The 17,261-nt window shown below is 40.3% G+C and overlaps 1 protein-coding gene across 2 annotated transcripts in view; it reads right to left on the bottom strand.

Moving 5' to 3' along the window:
- Positions 1-16,041, bottom strand: part of DCP1A (decapping mRNA 1A) — a 28,486-nt gene extending 12,445 nt beyond the window's left edge. The window contains exons 1-4 of one of the 2 annotated variants that reach the window (XM_064667697.1): positions 15,863-16,041; positions 14,736-14,776; positions 12,833-12,960; positions 4,099-4,165 (exon numbers count right to left, since the gene is read on the bottom strand). In XM_064667697.1, coding sequence (XP_064523767.1) covers positions 4,099-4,165; positions 12,833-12,960; positions 14,736-14,776; positions 15,863-15,997 — 371 coding nt within the window. In that variant the 5' untranslated portion in view covers positions 15,998-16,041. Of the gene's footprint in view, positions 1-4,098; positions 4,166-12,832; positions 12,961-14,735; positions 14,777-14,866; positions 15,496-15,862 lie in introns of those variants that run through there. The other variant, XM_064667698.1, reaches the window with a different exon arrangement.
- Between the last annotated feature and the right edge of the window lie 1,220 nt (positions 16,042-17,261).

Raw genomic sequence — 17,261 nt, 5'->3', positions numbered from 1 at the left:
TAGTGTAGGTTAAGATACATTGTTTTATTCTTCCTCACATGCATTTTTTCCATATTTAGCCAAATCAAGCTGTATTATTCAGCAGAATCTATTACCAAACAGTTCTAATGTAGGATGAGGCTGAGCATTATACAACAAAACTAAGACAGTGGGAAAGAAGAGAGTTGGCTCACACCAGATGTCTCTGGAGTCAGTCTGCAAGGAGATGTAGAGCAAGTGACTCCTCACAGTCCCATCCAAGACTCCGGAAAGAACAGCAAACCATTTTCTTCCTGAGCTGCCCTGTAGTCATTCCAATTACCTGCAAGCTGGAAACATGGTGTTCCTGCCAGCCTCTGGTGCCTACAGTTCACTCACCACTTCTATTCCACTCCTACTTGCCTCAAGTATCCAAAACTTCAATTTAAAAGATAGTTAAGGTACGCAGGAAGATGATGTGTACGTGGCACATTTCATTAATAAAAGGAAAGGCAGCACCTACTCCTAATCCATATGCAGTTCACAAGATATACATGGCTGTGCAATGCGCTAGAGTTTATCCTCTTGAAATAAACACACACCAGCCTGTAATCCCTTCTTTTTTAAGCCTGCATTAATCAAATATGTTAAGAAAAAACAAGCACTGTAAACAGGGCAGAGCTCTGGAGCTGGCATGTCACTTGAGAACTTGCATGCTGTGGAACTGTTGGCTGATGGGGGAGCCAAGAGGTGCCGTCACAACAATCACAGGCAGTGTCAATCATTCCAGCCTCCAGTTTCTTTGGGTCAGTTAGGATTCAGGACAAACTCTAGATTTTGTAGACTGTAATTATTTATATGCACCTCTATGTTGATATTTCTGAGGAAAAAAATAGTTCAAGTCTTGGAAGTTTCTTCCCAGTTTTCTAACAACCAAGCCCCTTTACTTCACTGGAGTTTAGTTGTGTTTATTTGAAAAAGGGTTAGATCTGGCTTTTAACAATTCAGTGTTGCTTTCAGAATTTTTAATGACACAAGCTGGTTATTTAACCAGCTTCTGGTTATTAGTACAGCTTTCTCTGCAAGCAGCAGACACCTACAAAGGTAACTCACAATAGGGGGGCCAATCTACACCCTGACAATTTCCAAGAACTGCAGCATGTGCTCCTTTGGATGGAGCAGCTCAACACTCCACAAGTGTTTCTATGGTGACACCCTGAGAGAACATTTTGTTCACGCATCCCACATGGTCACCCAGTCCTGACTTAGAACCTGTCTAAACTCACTCCAGAACTAAGGATGAGAAAGAGCAATGTAAAAAAATCACAATACTTGGCTGTGTTTTTAAGTGTTAGCATAACTGTATGAGAAAAAAGAAATACTTCAGTTAAAGGAAAAATTCTGGACAACTGAGGTCACATGAGTGCTGCCTGATAGGGAAGCAAAGGCTTCACTCGAGACTCTCTGTCTGCTCTTAACTACTTGGCCCAGGTTTCAATGAAACATCCTCCAGTGAAAACAGTACTAGTTGGTCTCATATTAAAACATCTTCAAGGAGTACATCCATTTCACAGAAATGTTTCACAAATATTTCTGGAAAACATTTCATAATATTTTTCTCCTGTTCATTATGAAGTGTTTGTTACCTTTTTAAAATTTATTTTTTTTGTTGAAGAATAACAGTTTATTTTCTCATGTAGATAATTGTGTGGTAGCTCCAACTCCATCCTGTCTTGTGCAGGTTACATTTAGATGGTGGTGATGACTAAATGTGAAACTGCATCCCCAGAACTCTGAGATCTCTCCCAGTTCTAGCCTGCTGCCTGTATCTCAGAAGCCACTTTGAGTTGAAACAGGGTAAAACAAGCTTATCAACAAAGCTAAAAATACCTTCCCCTCCCTGATTTATCAGTCAGAATGCAATAGATTCACAAATATTTGAAACCCCCCATTTTCTGTCCTACTTCTTCTAGAAAGCTTATCCCTCAATCAGTCATCCTGACTTAACTAGAGCCAAGTTAATTGTTTCTGAAGTCAGGAGCTTGACGACTGCCATAAAATGTTTTCATTTCAGAAAATTCTAGAATTCTTTGAAAAAAAAAGAACAAAAAGTTCTGTGAATTGAATACCTTTCCTGGGGAAAAATAGCCAACTAATGCAAATGTGTACACTGAGCATGCTCTGTGAGCAATCCAGGATTAAATCTTTTTTAAGCAAGGCCTGCTGTTTCTTTCCATTCTATCGGATAGTGGAAGAGGCACACATTCCTTCAGGGACACAGGAGCTGCTGTGACAGTTTGCTGAAGAACATCTGCAGTTAAAGCCCTGAAAACATACCTGGCACAACCTCACAAAAGGGCAGGGGGCAGGGAGAGAGTGTGAGAAGTGACGTCTATGATTACAAAGCAAACACTAATTTGCTTTTCTTTTGAAAGATAAGCCACCAAAATATAAATGGATGGTCTGCAATCTTGTTAACACAGTCTGGCACAATAAGGTCAAGTCAAGCAGCAGGGAAGAGAATGCAAATCTCCTTGAAACCTTTTATGGTTATGTTTTTAAAGTGCTGAGGAACTATAAAGGCAGTACTCCTTCCTATCAGTGATTAAGAAAAACTCACCTTAACACAAGGGTGTAAATCTAAATTTCCACTCCAGACAAAGACAAAAAAACTGTGAAAAAAAATTAATACCCTTGGAAGAAAATGTAAATATTGCAATCCAGCAAAAAGGGTAAATGTGCTTTATGGACTGTTATGCTATGGCTGGACTGGGCTGTTACCTGATACTTCTAAAGATTCCTGGGGTATCTATAGCCACGGTTTGTGCTACAGTGGCCAGACTCCTTTAACACCAGATGGACTCAAGGTTTGCTCTGTGCCACTTAGAGCTGCACTGCAGCTGTGCATGACAGAACAGCAACATGGCAGAGTTTGAAGGGTTCAGCTTTCTCTCCCACTTCAAACATGAATCATGGCTGTAAATTAAAAGGTGCATTAAACAAAGAAACCCATGCCCTTCTGATGCTCTGTTTATAAAGAGGAGAGGCAAGCGAGGTTTTGTTATTTGTTTTGGTAACAATATTTAAAGAGTCTGTTTCACCCAATGTTTTCCATTAACTCTTGTAGCCAATCCTTATATTTGGAGAAGCCAAGTAACAGCAAAAAGTTCAACCTAACTGGGAAGAAAAAAACAAAAGGAGGAAATGGGAGCTGTAGGGGCTTATCAGGATAAGAAAAAAGAAAAAGAATTTAGAAGGAGATCTTGATATCAAAGTCTGTAATTTATGTTGTCTCACACTGCTTCTGTGTGGAAAAGCCAAAATAACTCACTGCAAAAACCCAGATTAGGAAATCAGAATTCAGCTGAAAATGTCTACATTGTGACTGGTTTCCATGTAATTAAATATTATATATTTCCATAGAATTTTGCAAGCCTTCAAGATGCCCTGACTTGCAAGCCATGTCATGCTGATTAAGGCACACAATAGTTAAGGAAGTTCAGGAAAGTGGTGTGATAGTGAAGGGAAGCAAAGCCAAGAACAAGGGATGAGAAGACACCCTGTGCAGGACATCTACATTTTGCATTTGTGGTGGTGCAACAACCCTGTCTCACAATTCAAGCTCCATCCTAAGGACACTGAAGATTTGCTTTAATTCTGGAAGATTCTACCTAGTTCTCCTGCTATTCTCCCATCTCTTCACTTTAGTCAGGAATAATAACTCTTAAAAAAACCCCCAAACAAACCACAAACTCATACAAGAAACAGCCCACCACAAAACCAACCAAAAAAACCCCAACCATCCTTTATTTCTTTATACTTTCTGTATTAGAAAGTCTTTTGGCAGCATCCCTATACAAAACAATTTAAAATAATGAACAGTGCTCGTGCATGCTTCCTTTGGAGAATGCCAACTAACACTTCAACTGATTCTTCTTATCACTTAACAGAAAATTTTAATCTTGGAGGTTTTTTAAAAACAAAACTATCATTTTCATTACTAAAAAACCTGGTACCAGCAAGAATGTTGTATTTCTCCATTTTAGGAGAGTGAGAAAAAAGCAGGCAATTTAACAGGTTCAGATTTTTTTTCTTGTATTGCATAAAAGAATTACAGAATAATAAGGTCCCAGTACTTACTTAGCCATGAGTTTTGCTATTCGATGACAGTCATTCTTGTCGTAAAACCAAATACTGTAAATTGACACTAGAAAATAAGAAAAAAAAGTGTAAGGCAAAGAAATCAAATGCACAGGAAAAAAGTAAAAAACTAAAGTGAATTAGATCTGCAAGGTGAATTACCATCAATTTCCACTCAAATATTGTGTGTGACCAAGGACTATAAAATAATCAGAAACAGCACCTGTGCAAACACAAATATCTTTAGTTAGATAAAAAGCAAGAACTACAAAATGCTGATACTGGTTGTAAATAAAAGTGGCAAGAAAATGAAGTTTGAACCAGCAAATGCCGTCTGCAGTTGCAGCCTCCTGTTCTGAATTGCTGACTTTACCATTTAAACTAGGCCAAAGAATATCCATTTTTAAAAAAAAATAATTTTAAAGTTTGTCAATTTCTGAAAATCAACAAAAATATTAGTTTGAATTACAGAATGACAGTTCCCTCAGGGGCTCTCTGGAAGGTTCCCCATGCAGAAGGAAGCAGTACCAAAGCTCCAATCACAGCGTCACAGTCACGGAGCAGCTTCAAAATAGACTCATAGTGACCCCTACTCTTTGAAGGTATCAAGGACAAAGCAATGAGGGCAAAGGGGTTCCAGCTCAGCAAGACACTCAGCCCCATTCTGGCTTTCAGAAGTAAAATTCCACTGCAAGCTGGCAGAGTTGGAGCCCGACTGCTGAGCTAAAGATATTCCATCAGAGGGAGAAACTTTGTCAGTAGTGCCATGTGCTGCTCCTGCCCCAGGAATCCCACTTCCAAGGGCCTCTCACCCACACACGAGCTCATCTCCTCACTGTCCCACAGTTGTGTCAACACCACAAAGCTGCACAAGTTTTTTCAGAATTGCATTGAATCCAACCCACAAAACAGATTATTTTAAATCTTAACTCACCTACAAAGTTTGTCAATGCACAGTGTGCAAGTACATTAAAGGCAATTAGACACTTTATATATGTTACCATTAAAGTATTTTAATCTCTGGAAAAATGCTTTTAGCCTTGTAAAACTCACGTTTATACTGCAGTTCATGCTGATGTTATTATGAAGTTGAAATCACTGATTATAAAAATATAACTTAAAGTGAAGGAAAGGAATGTTTAAAAAAAATACGCAACTTTTTCCAGCTAGATGTAGATTTTTATTTCAAAGCAAAATCCTTTTCTTTCTTCACTCACTTTTTTTTCCCTTCTCAAAATACTCAAAAGTCTCAAGCCAGCCCACTCAAAATTATGTCCAGCCATGGCAAAGAGAGCAATTATTTGCCAAACGTTTTCTCTAGACATCCCAGTTATCCCAGGCTTACATCCTCAAAAACTCACGTACACACCTCATTTCTAGAACAATATCATAAGACAAATTGAAATTGTTCTTTTTCTTTTACTCAATAACAACTGTATTCATTTGGGTGTTTGTTTCTTTAGAGGTTCCAGCTCAAGACAACAAAGCTTTTCAAGTCATAAACAAAGAAATCAATGCACAAAAGACATAAGCCAATACAAAAGCATTTCATACATGCTTATGCTTATAAGCCATACAAGCCAATGCTTATGAAATGCTTGTATTAAAATTTACAGTTTAATACAACTGGTTTGTCTGCTGCAGAGAAACCTATAAAAATTTCCAGTTTGAGCTACTTCTTTAGTCATGTAACATATTTTAGCACTGAAGAAAAGCTCTTTCCCTTCCCTGACTTCATTATCAGACCAACTGCCAAGAGGAGAAAGCTGCTTCAAAAGCATACTTGCTGAAGAAAGGAAGATGAGGAACCCATAATGATATCTTAATGGGACAAATGATACAGTCACACTCAATTCTGCCAGAAACAGGCCTACACAAGATCAGAAGTAGATCCAAATCTCCACTTGGTACTACTGGCAAGCAACTGTAGGGAGCCACTGCAGAACATTAACAATACTGCAAAGATGTAAAGCAGGTTATGAACAAGTAAACTCAGGCATACGTCCAACAAGCTGGAATGTTTACCTTCCTCTTTCCAAAAGAGAACTTATGTACTACCAGTTCAGCTCCCTTGCCCCTGGAGTGTGTGTGTCCCAACTGCATTACTACATTTGATGTATTTCTTACATGCAGTTCCAGCTATGAACAGCCTTATATCAGAGTTGGTTCTTACCAGTTCTTTTAAAATATGTGATTTTTTTTGCTATACCCAGCATAAACATTAGCTGAACATTCACATGTCTAATGGTACCTTTCTCCTTGCAGTTCTTTCAAGAGTTTCACCCAACAGAAGCCACTGAATTAAGTGACTCATTTTTCCATCTAGTTAAACACTTTACATCCAACTTTTCTACAGTGAATGCTGGGCAGCATCTAAAAATCAAGTAACAGTGGTTTGTAATCATCATCAGCAATATCTTTCAGAAGGATTCACATTACACTTTGACACACCTGAAGTAATGAGTAACCCATACCACAGACAAATCAGGTTTCATAAAACTAAAACAAGTCATCTGTTATCTTTGTCTTCGTTCTTCTCTGACATATGTAATTTTTATTAGAAACACTGACCCACAAATATTTCTCTAAACACATAACAAAACTCCTCTCCAAACTTGACTGAAATTAAAACTTCATTGATTAAAACTTGATTGAAATTGCAATGGAAAACCAGAGAGATATTGAGAGAACAGAAGCATTGTGGAAGTCTTCTTGCTCAACCCTAACAGCTGGATGGTACTAAAAGGAAGGCCTTGGACTCTTCTCCTTTGTGCTCCCACTGCTCCATGGGACAGTCAGGTCACTGTGCCACTGCTCTGAGATCTGAACTAAGAGTGGGAAGAGTCAAGTGCCACTGCCACGCAGAAGCCTCACTCTTTGGCAACATGAAATGAAGCTGCGTCCCAGAGCTGTAGTTTCACTTCAGTTCTCAGTTTAAGTAAGCAGAGAGGCAGTGTCACCACCCTCACATCGCCACAGCTTTGCCATTAACTTGTTCGACCCCAATTCGCCCCTCTCCCTGATGCCAGCTCGGTACATTTTAATCTAGACCAGCTCCTTGATGCTGTTTGTGCATCAGCTTCACAAATGGGCCATCTGAGCACAAGAGAGAGGACAAAGAATAGGGGTACACAGTAAGGCAAAACTGTTCAAATGGAACTGTGCCCAGGGGAAGTGCACATGGACTCATCAGCACTGCCAGTTTTGGAGATTCCAGACACTATCACTCTCTTCCCTTTGTTTAACCATTTGTGCAGATACAGCTTCAACATTCAAAGAGATGATTTGTTTAAAAGTTCAGCTGGAAGAGATGACAGAAGAGAGAGAAAAGTTTTATTTTTATAGTTCCAATTTAGGTGTTACCATACAATGAGGCAGAACAACTGGAAGTGGAGGACAATAACCCTTCAAACTCTGGAATGAAAGGACTCCTATTCTAAAACCCCATCTCCCATAAAGAAATGCACGTATATGCATCACTTTACACTTCAAACACAGTTTAAGGCAAAATCACATAAAGCCATCTCTCTTAAAGCTTGTATTTCTTCTAGTTAGCTGAAGTACCACCTCTCCTCAGTCAGCTCTAGTATCTTCTCTGACATTCCTCATATTTATTTCCTCAGTGTAAGTATTACCCTGCCACATAGATTTATAAATCATTAGAATGAATAAAAAAAAGTTCCTTCCTTTCTTATTGTTTTGAGTGCCTTAGGCCATTTCACTAACACAGCTCACAGCACAGTGCCACAAGCATTAGCACTGGAGCAATTCCTCAGGTGGCAAACAGCATCTGAGATCAGAACACTTTAACCAACTGCCATCTGACAGGATTGTATGGAATGAGAAGGATTGCTGCTCTGCAACACTGAACTGTGGCAGAAAGCCCCTCGTAGTTTGAGTGCCATCTTTCAGGTCAAACTACCTATTTTTAGAAGTTCTTAACAGTTTTCAATCGTTCCTCCCCTCCTCCAGCTTGCATTGCTTCTTCTGCTCCAGAGATATGAAGAACAGGCTCCTTTCTTATCTCAGCCTAAAGCACTGGGTTAATGTGCTTGCTGGAGAGCCCGTCAGCCTCGGCAATCACAGAGATGTGTTACACTTAAAGTGCTGCCAGCTGGGGACACAGGTGATAAGGAGAGACTTTCCTTCCCACTTCTGAAACCAGTTAGGAGCTCTTTCAAAGATTTTTAATACAACTCATTTTACTTTGCTGTTCTGAATACAAGTTGTTTTCATCAATAGTACAAGCCCAGAAGACAGCACTTTGTAACTGAGTTTTCCACTTTAATGTATAAAACTCTCCAAAATCCACCATTTTTGTATTACTAACTCTTATCTTGGATAGGAATAAGAAGCAAGAAACCCCCCCCCCCAAACAAAACCCCCAAACCAGACAAGGACCACTTATTTTAATACCCAGGTTTTATGCTGAGCATCTGTCTTTTCAGCACCATGGAAATCAACCTGCCTGACCTCCCAAGTGAACTGACTTGGATTAGAAACTCTTTTAATCAAGACCAACACCATCGATACAGAGGGAAAGTTATACATGAGAAAGGCTCAGAAGGATTGTTCCTGCAGACTTTAACAGGTAAGTTGGCCATTCCTTAAAACTTTGCCTAATTTTCCTCTATGATTAAGCAAACTATCAACTGTCAGCTCCAAATTCTCACATTATAGATTGAGTGAAAGTACTGAACTTTCAGACTGGACTGTTAGTACTGGCAGAACTGTATGCATTTTTTGAAACAGAGTTTAACATACTTTTCACAGAACACAGACAAGAGAAAACAAGCTTAGGTTCATTTAAAAAAAATAGGTCAATGGGATTCAGTGCTTCATAAACAAATACGCTGAATACTTCAAAGAATGTGCAGGTGTCCAGCGGGAAAGTTCAACAAGGATCAAATATACCCAGCAGACTAAGAAATAATAAATGGCATATTAAGTATAATCTAAAAATTTTTACCTTTTAAGAAGAATTCCAAATTTAAAATATGTTACAGTAAGTCAAACAACTTCCTTTAGATTTGTTAATTTCTTGCTTTGTTCACCTTTGGAGATATTTATTTTCATTAATTCTTTATAACAATGAAAAGCAGAATACTTTTTTTCTATTTACTACTGTAAGTGGTATATTGTCTCACAGCTTGTTAGTCACACCCTCTATCATTTTTGCTATAGGGTCTGATGCCTCACAAGGAAGTGGTGTAAACTTTGGGGCAGTGTTATAGCAAACTTTTAGGGTCCAGTGTTCTTTTGGGGCTGGAACCACATTGTGTAGACAGAGTAATTTTGACAACAAAATTTCTGGAGTTGGGAAAGATTTCCCCATTAACAGCTAAAATATGAGAAGGGTATGATTGGGGGGGGGAAACCTCACAGTGTAATGAATAACAAAGTGACCCAAATGTCTTCCATTTTGCTCAGAGAACACACCAAAAGGTAGACCAAAAAGAAGAAAGGTACTGTATCACTTGCTCTGTTCTCCTTCCAGAATGCCCATGAAAGTTCCCTTCATGCCCCACCCTGCAAAAACAGGAGGATCCCCCCAAGAACCATGACAGATAAATCAGTAATTTCCAGTGAGAATAAAATAGCAATTAGCTAGTCTTGGTCTAAGTGTGAAAAAGCATCTGTGCAACTGGATAAAGCACCTCATGTCTACAGCTTAACAAAACTAAGTTCTTACATGCAGCAAACTTACAATGTCATTGTATAGTAACAGTAGGTATTTGAAGAAATCAAACTACAAAAGAATGGTAAAACCCCACCAAAAATATTATGATCTAGCATGACAGGCAATTCATTCTTACAGCCTCCAAACAAGCAAAAACAATGGTTGTGGGCTGCTTGCAGGGTTCCTCACATAACTTGTGAGCAGCTCTGCACGGGCTGGAGCACGTTACTCGCTATCCTCAGAACAGCTCTTGGGCCATTTAAGACAGAAATGCCAGAGGTCTGATCTGGTGCCTGTAACACACTTGGCCCTTATTATCTTTTTAAGTCAAGACAGAATCCCAGAACAAAGTGAAAATGTGGAGTTTATAAAACAGTAGTATCCTATTCAGTTACAAATACTGTTGAGACAGAATCTTCCCCAAATATGTGGTGACATAATTTTGCTTTGATCATCTACTATTTGTACCATGCCCTGATGAAGTGTAAATCTCTGTCACTGATCCTGTTACAACCGAACTATACAGGTACAAAACATGTTTCTCTGCCCAACAGCAGTATTAATAAACATGATTTTAGGTTTTTACCAAGTAGTTTGAACCATCCCCCATCTGTAAGCTAAGGAAACAGAATCAGCAGTTCAATCACTCAGCAATCTTAACAGGACAACTTACCCTTAAGAGTTTGTAATGATCCCAGTACATTTCTTCAAGGATACAAAAAACTCCACTCTACAAGAAACAGGGCTGTTGCCAACACTGTGTAAGAGGCAGCTTTTCCTTACACAAGCCAGCAGTCCATCCTCTTTCAGTCATTAAGGGATCTCAGCAGAACTTCACTTAGAGACACAGCACATTAAGCCCTCAGAGATACACATTACATTAACCACTAGCTTAAAGCTCTGCTTTGAATTAGTCCCAAAAATGCAAAGTTTTTCATGCCAGCAGGCAACTGAGCAGAAATGGACATCCTTCCACATGAAAAGAACCTGGATAAGAATCCCCTGATCTGCCCATACAAATAAAACATATACATGTTGGAATTTGTCTGCAAATTCAAACCAAGCCTGAAGGGGGTTTTAGTTTGGTCTTGTTTTTTAAAGTTTCACAAATGCTATGCTGATAGAGGCAAACAGCTTTAATACATTTCCATCATATAAGTTGTTTTTTTCTAGCTAATTCAGGGGATAGAGGCCAGAAAATTTGGAAAGTCTCATGTAAGAAAGAAAACCCAAAACACAACAACTAAATGCACAATGTAGGGAGTTAGTGGTGTTGAAATCATAAATGATAAAAACCTCAGATGCCATTTTCAATGCTTATCAGCTTGTGTTTGAACAAAGTGAACACAAGCAGAGGACACAAAAACTCATCTGTTTATTTGTGGCACTCGGGAAAATACCCAATGACATAACTAACTACATTAAACATTTGCAATCTGCAGTTGGTGGAGACAGGATGGAGTGATGAAAGAAAGGATAGTTTCTGACTAGAGTCTTTTAACATGACAGTGGGAAAGAAATAAGAGGAAAAAAATACTCTTGGTTATCTCAGAATGCAATTATTTCCCACAACCAGTCTATAATTTTTCCTTGCTCACCTTTGCATAAATTCCTTCCTTCCTCATACTCTTCTATGTCATCTCTATCCTAAGTCCCATGAGTCTCCCACATATCTTACAAACCAATGTTCCACAGGAAAAGGAGAGCTTTTATCAAAGGAAAACAAGCAGCTTTGGGGTTTCTAATGAACTCACACATGGCCTATATCTTCTCTGATTACAACGACCTGAAAGGAGGTTGTAGCAAGACAGGGGTTGGTCTCTTCTCCCAAGAAGCAAACAGTAGGACAAGAGAAAATGTCCTCAAGCTGTGCCAGAGAGATTTAGATTGGATATAAAGAAAAATTTCTTCATGGCAGAGGTTGTCAAGCACTGGAACAGGCTGCCCAGGGAAGCAGTGGAGTAGCCATCCCTGGAGGGATTTAAAAGCTGTGCAGCTGTGGTGCTTAGGGATGTGGGGTAGTGGTGGACCTGGCATTGCTGGGATAACAGTTGGGCTTGATTTTAAAGGTCTTTTCCAACCTAAACAATTCAGTGATTCCTTCCTTAAAGTGATCCTCTATTCACTCCCACTGGTGTACACCTGGTAATTCCACAGCAGCTCCTGATACCATCAGTAGCTTCAGCAAACAAATGAATCAACTCCTTGCTTCCCATGTCCCCAATTTCACAGCTGCAATTCTGAAATGACACCTTTGCACCATGAGAACCCTCTGCTCTATGGGGTGACTTCTATCTATCTATTTAACCTCATGTAAAGTTCATTTACCCACATAGTCCCTCCTCCTCTTTGTAAGGGCTGCATAATTTACACTTTGAGCTCTTTGGAGCACTTTCAGTGTGTACCCAACTGGAATGTAGTACACTGGGACTGAGGCTCAACTGATGACACAAAACACTGCTAGAATTCATAATGCAGCGAGAAGATCCCAAGTACTATTTCACCACTCATCTGTACCCAAACTTGCTGGAGTCTAAACTGCAGGAAATTTAGAATAGACAACTATCTGCTGAGTCCAAAGCCTATTGTGGAGAAAGAAACCTTCAACCTAGAGCTGAGCAATTTTCTCCACTTCTTTTAGAAGCTAATGATTAATATTTTTTTTTTGCTTGCAAGAGGAAGTTCTTAGATCTGTCCTTGCTGTTAAATACTTTCAAAATCTATCAATCTTCATTACTCTTTCTTAGTTTCCATTAATCCTACAGCACGGTGTATATGTTTAGATTACATCTATCAGATCATTACTTTAAAAGAATATAGCAATATTGCACTTTGACAGTATATTCTCTTTTTATTGAAAGCAGGTGATGATCATAATATACTAGCACAGCTATTTAAGTAAATTTAGCCCTGCAGACAGAAAACATCACCAGACATTTCACTGGAACCTGCCCCATTACATTATACTTGAAACAGATATCACAGTATTCAGAAGTGATCAAGGTTATAAAACAGAACCTCAAGTTTATATGGTTTAGAGAAAGTTATACTCACAGCTGGCATTTCTGTAGAGAAGAAAAGGTTCATGGAGCTGAAACTCCAAGTCTTTATTTACTGGCTCAACCAGGTTGTGCATGTTCAGTCGATTCACTATCGTAAAACCATGATAAGGAGAAGCTGACCTTGTTTCAATGGAAACAAAACCAAGGATTAATATCTTCATTGACATCAATAATTTTCTGAAACTGAGCTATGAATTAATCTTCAAATCTCCATTGCTTTATTAGGTGGAGCTTTAGCAGTCCTGAAGCTCTCAGTTTTTCTTCTATGCCATTTCTTGGCTGCCACCTAATTTCAATTTCAAACTACACTTTCCTCAAAGCAGGATTAGGATTAGCATTACAGTTCTACACTGTTAAACTGCTGAATCAAAGATATGCCTCTAAAAAAACCCTATTCAAAAAAACTAGGGCAGGTCCAGCATTAAAATTCAAGTGTATTCAATACTTGACATGAGACAGTTTTGAGGCATTTTAGAATTCTTTTATTAAAGGAGAAAAACCCAAACCACTTACACAGCATCATTTCCCTTACTGTAAATAGACATGACAATAAAAAAGGGCTGCTCTCTTAAATAGCATGAAATGCACTTCTGGGGGAACCATAAGCAGTAATTTCTTCCTAAAGTGAAACTCTGAAAATAAGGAGTTACCCCGGTGTCCTCAAAGTACATATTAAATTATTCAGAATTATACTGCTTAGTGAAACTATTTTTATTATCTAGATATTTGCTGGACACCAGGTTCAAAAACACTGAGCAAGCACTGGAAGTTCAAGATAGTTTTAGATGTGTTTTCTCTTGCTGCATAAATGTCATGTCAGCACTCAGCTGTGCCTGTAAGCAGTCACATAATCAACAACACAGCATGATGAAGGCAGGGTAAAAACCAGACACAGTTAGCTAGTAAATATTAAGATTTCTGTAAAAATGTGGCCACCTTTACCTAATAATAGACAACAAAACCCCATCAAGAGCTTCCAAGGAAAGGGTAAACAATCCTTACCACCACACGTCAGTCTTTTAATGCACCTGACAGAACCTGTTTGAAATCATCAGCTAGTTACACAGAAACCCTTTGCTTTGCTTTTTGGGTTTGTTTGTTTTTTAAATTTGGTTCACTTTCTTACACTAAGTTTTTCGAAGCTGGGAGCTGAAGTAACAGGAACTGGCTACTCAAAACCCTTCACAGTGCTAGGACAAAATATTGCAATGACTGAGCTATGACAGTCTGCTTCAGGGTGGCTTTAGCCAGCATTATTTCTATTTCTTACATTCAACAAAGTTTTATTTCATTTAGATTTTTTATTTGCTTGTTATTTAAAACTTAAATTCATGATTGGTTTTATGTGCTCTCACCCCTTTCCCCCGTCCCATAGAACTGGAAATTTCCTTCACGGTTTTCATAAGGAAATCAAATAGTCCCTAAAACCAGACACCAGCGCAGCTCCAGCTTTTGGCAACTTCATCCATTTACAAAAATTTTTGCCATTTTCCAGAAGTAGGTTAGAACAGATTATTTAATTTGTCATGTCTATTGTTTTCATAATCAACTTCATGGATTTTAGGAGACAAACAACTTGGCATTTAACAAACTGTAACAAATTATACTGGAATAACAAAATAACCTCAACAAACTGGGGTTTTATGTGGGTTCATTAAGTTTTATGATTTCTCAGCAGTACTTTTAGGGGCTTTTGACAGAGTTATTTACCCATGTGCAGAGTTTATTCTTTTTGAAAACGTATACAGCTGTTAACAGCTGGACAAATAAGGAACTGTGAGTATGAAAGCTCTACATGGAGATATCTGAAGTTTGTTTTCTTAAGGCAGGAAAACAAACATCACCACCCCTATATCCCCCCCTAAGAAACTCCAAACCAACAAATCAACCCTTACCTTCTGTACACAAATAAGGTCCCTTCTATGTCGGTTTTCTCCTACAAAAGACAGCAAATGCATTTCAGGGATGTGCTTGTTCACACAGTTATGTAGTTATATTTTAGAATGTTTTAATTACAGAGACTTACAATAGCCTTAACTTTCCATAAGGTTTGACATCACAGGGCTAAAACCGATCTCCTATATTCAGAAACTACCTATTTTTTCTTACAAAGATTAGGGCATTAATCTCACTTCCAAAAGCTTTCTTATGCTAACAACCTGATGATGTGATCTACAGTATTCCACAGCCTTCCAAAGCTGATCCTGTAAGGGCAGCCTTTAAATATCGGACAGGTTGTTTTCCACAGTGTTACTGAAAGAACAGCAATGACAGCACAGCCAGAAACACCACAACAGAACTAAGGGCCACAGCTGTTTCATACTCCAGTTTCCAGAGCAACCTGCACCACGGGCTTGTGACCCACAAGCACAGAAAGTTCGTGCAGCTCCAGGCCTGAAGTTCCTCGAATTTCCACTTCTGTAGCTGTGTGACAAAACCGGCGCTCAGGCCAAAACTTGTGTTTTAATGCAGTGACGGACACTAACACCTCTCAAATCCCACTCTTCCCGAATCAGGGCGCTGCGCAACAGGCGAGAGCAACAACAACAACAAAGTACAATAAGAAAAGAGAAAAAGCCAACGGGCACCAGGAACCAAAGCGCCTCCGGCACCACCGCTGCCCCGTCACTGCGAACCCCCGAGCGCACACACGGCCTCGCCTCTCCCTCTCTCTTCTTCTCCTCCTCTCCCTCTTCCTCTTCTCTTCCTCTCTCTCTTCCCCTCCTCTCCCTCTTCCTTTCCTCCTCCTCTCCCTCTTCTGTCCTCCTTCTTCCTCTCCCTTCTCCTCCTCCCTCTTCCTCTCTCTCCCCCCTTCTTTTTCCTCTCCCCTCCCTCTCCCTCTCCTTTCCCCTCTCCCCCAGCCCAAACACCCTTCGGGTTCGTCACCTCCGCGTGGTGAACGCGCCCAAACCCCCAAAGTTCCCCCGGGGCGAGCGCAGCCCCGCGCGGGCCCCGTGCGGAGGCGCCGGGCCGGGCGGCTGCCGGGGCTCGGGCACGGCCGGGCGCGCCCCGCCGGACTCACCCACTCGTTGTCCTTGGGGCTGAAGCTGTAGAGCGCGACCTGCCCGGTCACGTCGGCGATGCCGGTGATGAAGGGGTCGTGCTGCCGCAGGGCCGCCAGACTCATCTCCTGCCCCGCTCTGCCCGCCGCCTCCATCTTGGATCCGGGCAGCCACGCCCACGCAACGGCAACAACCGCCGCGGTGCCACGGCGTTCCGGCCCCCCCGCCCGCCGGAACAACCGGCCCGCGCCTGCCGTTCCGCCCGCCGGGCGGGCCCCACACGCCCAGAGCCCTTCGGCCCCTCGGGACTGCAGCCCTTCCGGGGACCCTCTCCCACCTCCGGACCCGCAGCCGCTTCCCCGGGGCTCCTCTTCACATCTGCGGGAAATGTCAAGTTCCAGTATAATATCATGATTTAAATTATAAAAGTAAAGTCTCTTGGGCAGAACATTATTTTACCTGGTTTCGATGTCAAACAGTTCTAGTATAAAGTAAAGAGACATTTCTTAGAAAAAAATGTAATTAGGACACAAAACTTGTCTGTCCTTCATCCTGGACCTGAGCATCAGTAAAAAACCCCAATAAAAGTCACACAGAATATCTTAGAGCTCCGTAACTCTTCCATCTCCTTCTAATGGTTTTACCACAGGAGGGCCCAATCTAATTCATAAAATTTGGGTTTTCACTGGTTCTGTTAGTGGTATTTGTCCACCAAGGGCCAACAGTGACATGATGTCAAAAAATACTTTGATGTAAAGCGTCCTGTTATTATTGACTAACAGTCTTTAATTTTCTCATATTGTCTTTTTCTAATAAAGTTTGAAAACTATTTTATAAAGAAACAGCATTCTAAGAGCTCAACTGAAACAGAAAGAATATGACAAAAACTTTTTCAAAGAGCTGGTTTTAAACAGCGTCTTAAACATCTGTGCCAAGTTGGTCCTTTCTGCAAGGTTATTGTAAGGCAAAGGTATCTTTCAAATTAAAAAGATAATTGGCAAAGTGTGTGAAATCTCTTCAGGTGTGAGAAGTCCTTGACTTAAACTGAAACACAGGGAGCAGCAATGAAGAAAGGGAAGTGCTGGAGTTTGGTTATGGTTTTCCTCTTCGTCTACTAATTCCAGTTCTGCATTTCACTGAATTTATCCTCCCTGCCCATCCCACTGTTGTTGCATTGGAATCAAATATTTGGTATCAGAAGTGATCCGTGGCCTGTCATTTGCTTCCTCAGCCTTGAAGCACACCCAGGTATGTCGGATACTCAGAGCCAAGCCCTGACCTCGGTGTAAACTCCAATTAGTTGTAGCTGCTCAAGCTTGTTCTGTGATTATTGTATGTTACAAATTTCCCTGGCCCTCCTCGGGGCTGTGCAGGAGTTACTGCTGGGGAAATGTTCCTCTGTCACTCCCTGTTGCTGAT

This window comes from Pseudopipra pipra, chromosome 11 (assembly GCF_036250125.1).
Source record: "Pseudopipra pipra isolate bDixPip1 chromosome 11, bDixPip1.hap1, whole genome shotgun sequence".
Lineage (NCBI taxonomy): Eukaryota > Metazoa > Chordata > Aves > Passeriformes > Pipridae > Pseudopipra > Pseudopipra pipra.
This window is presented reverse-complemented; position numbering and strand designations above follow the sequence as displayed.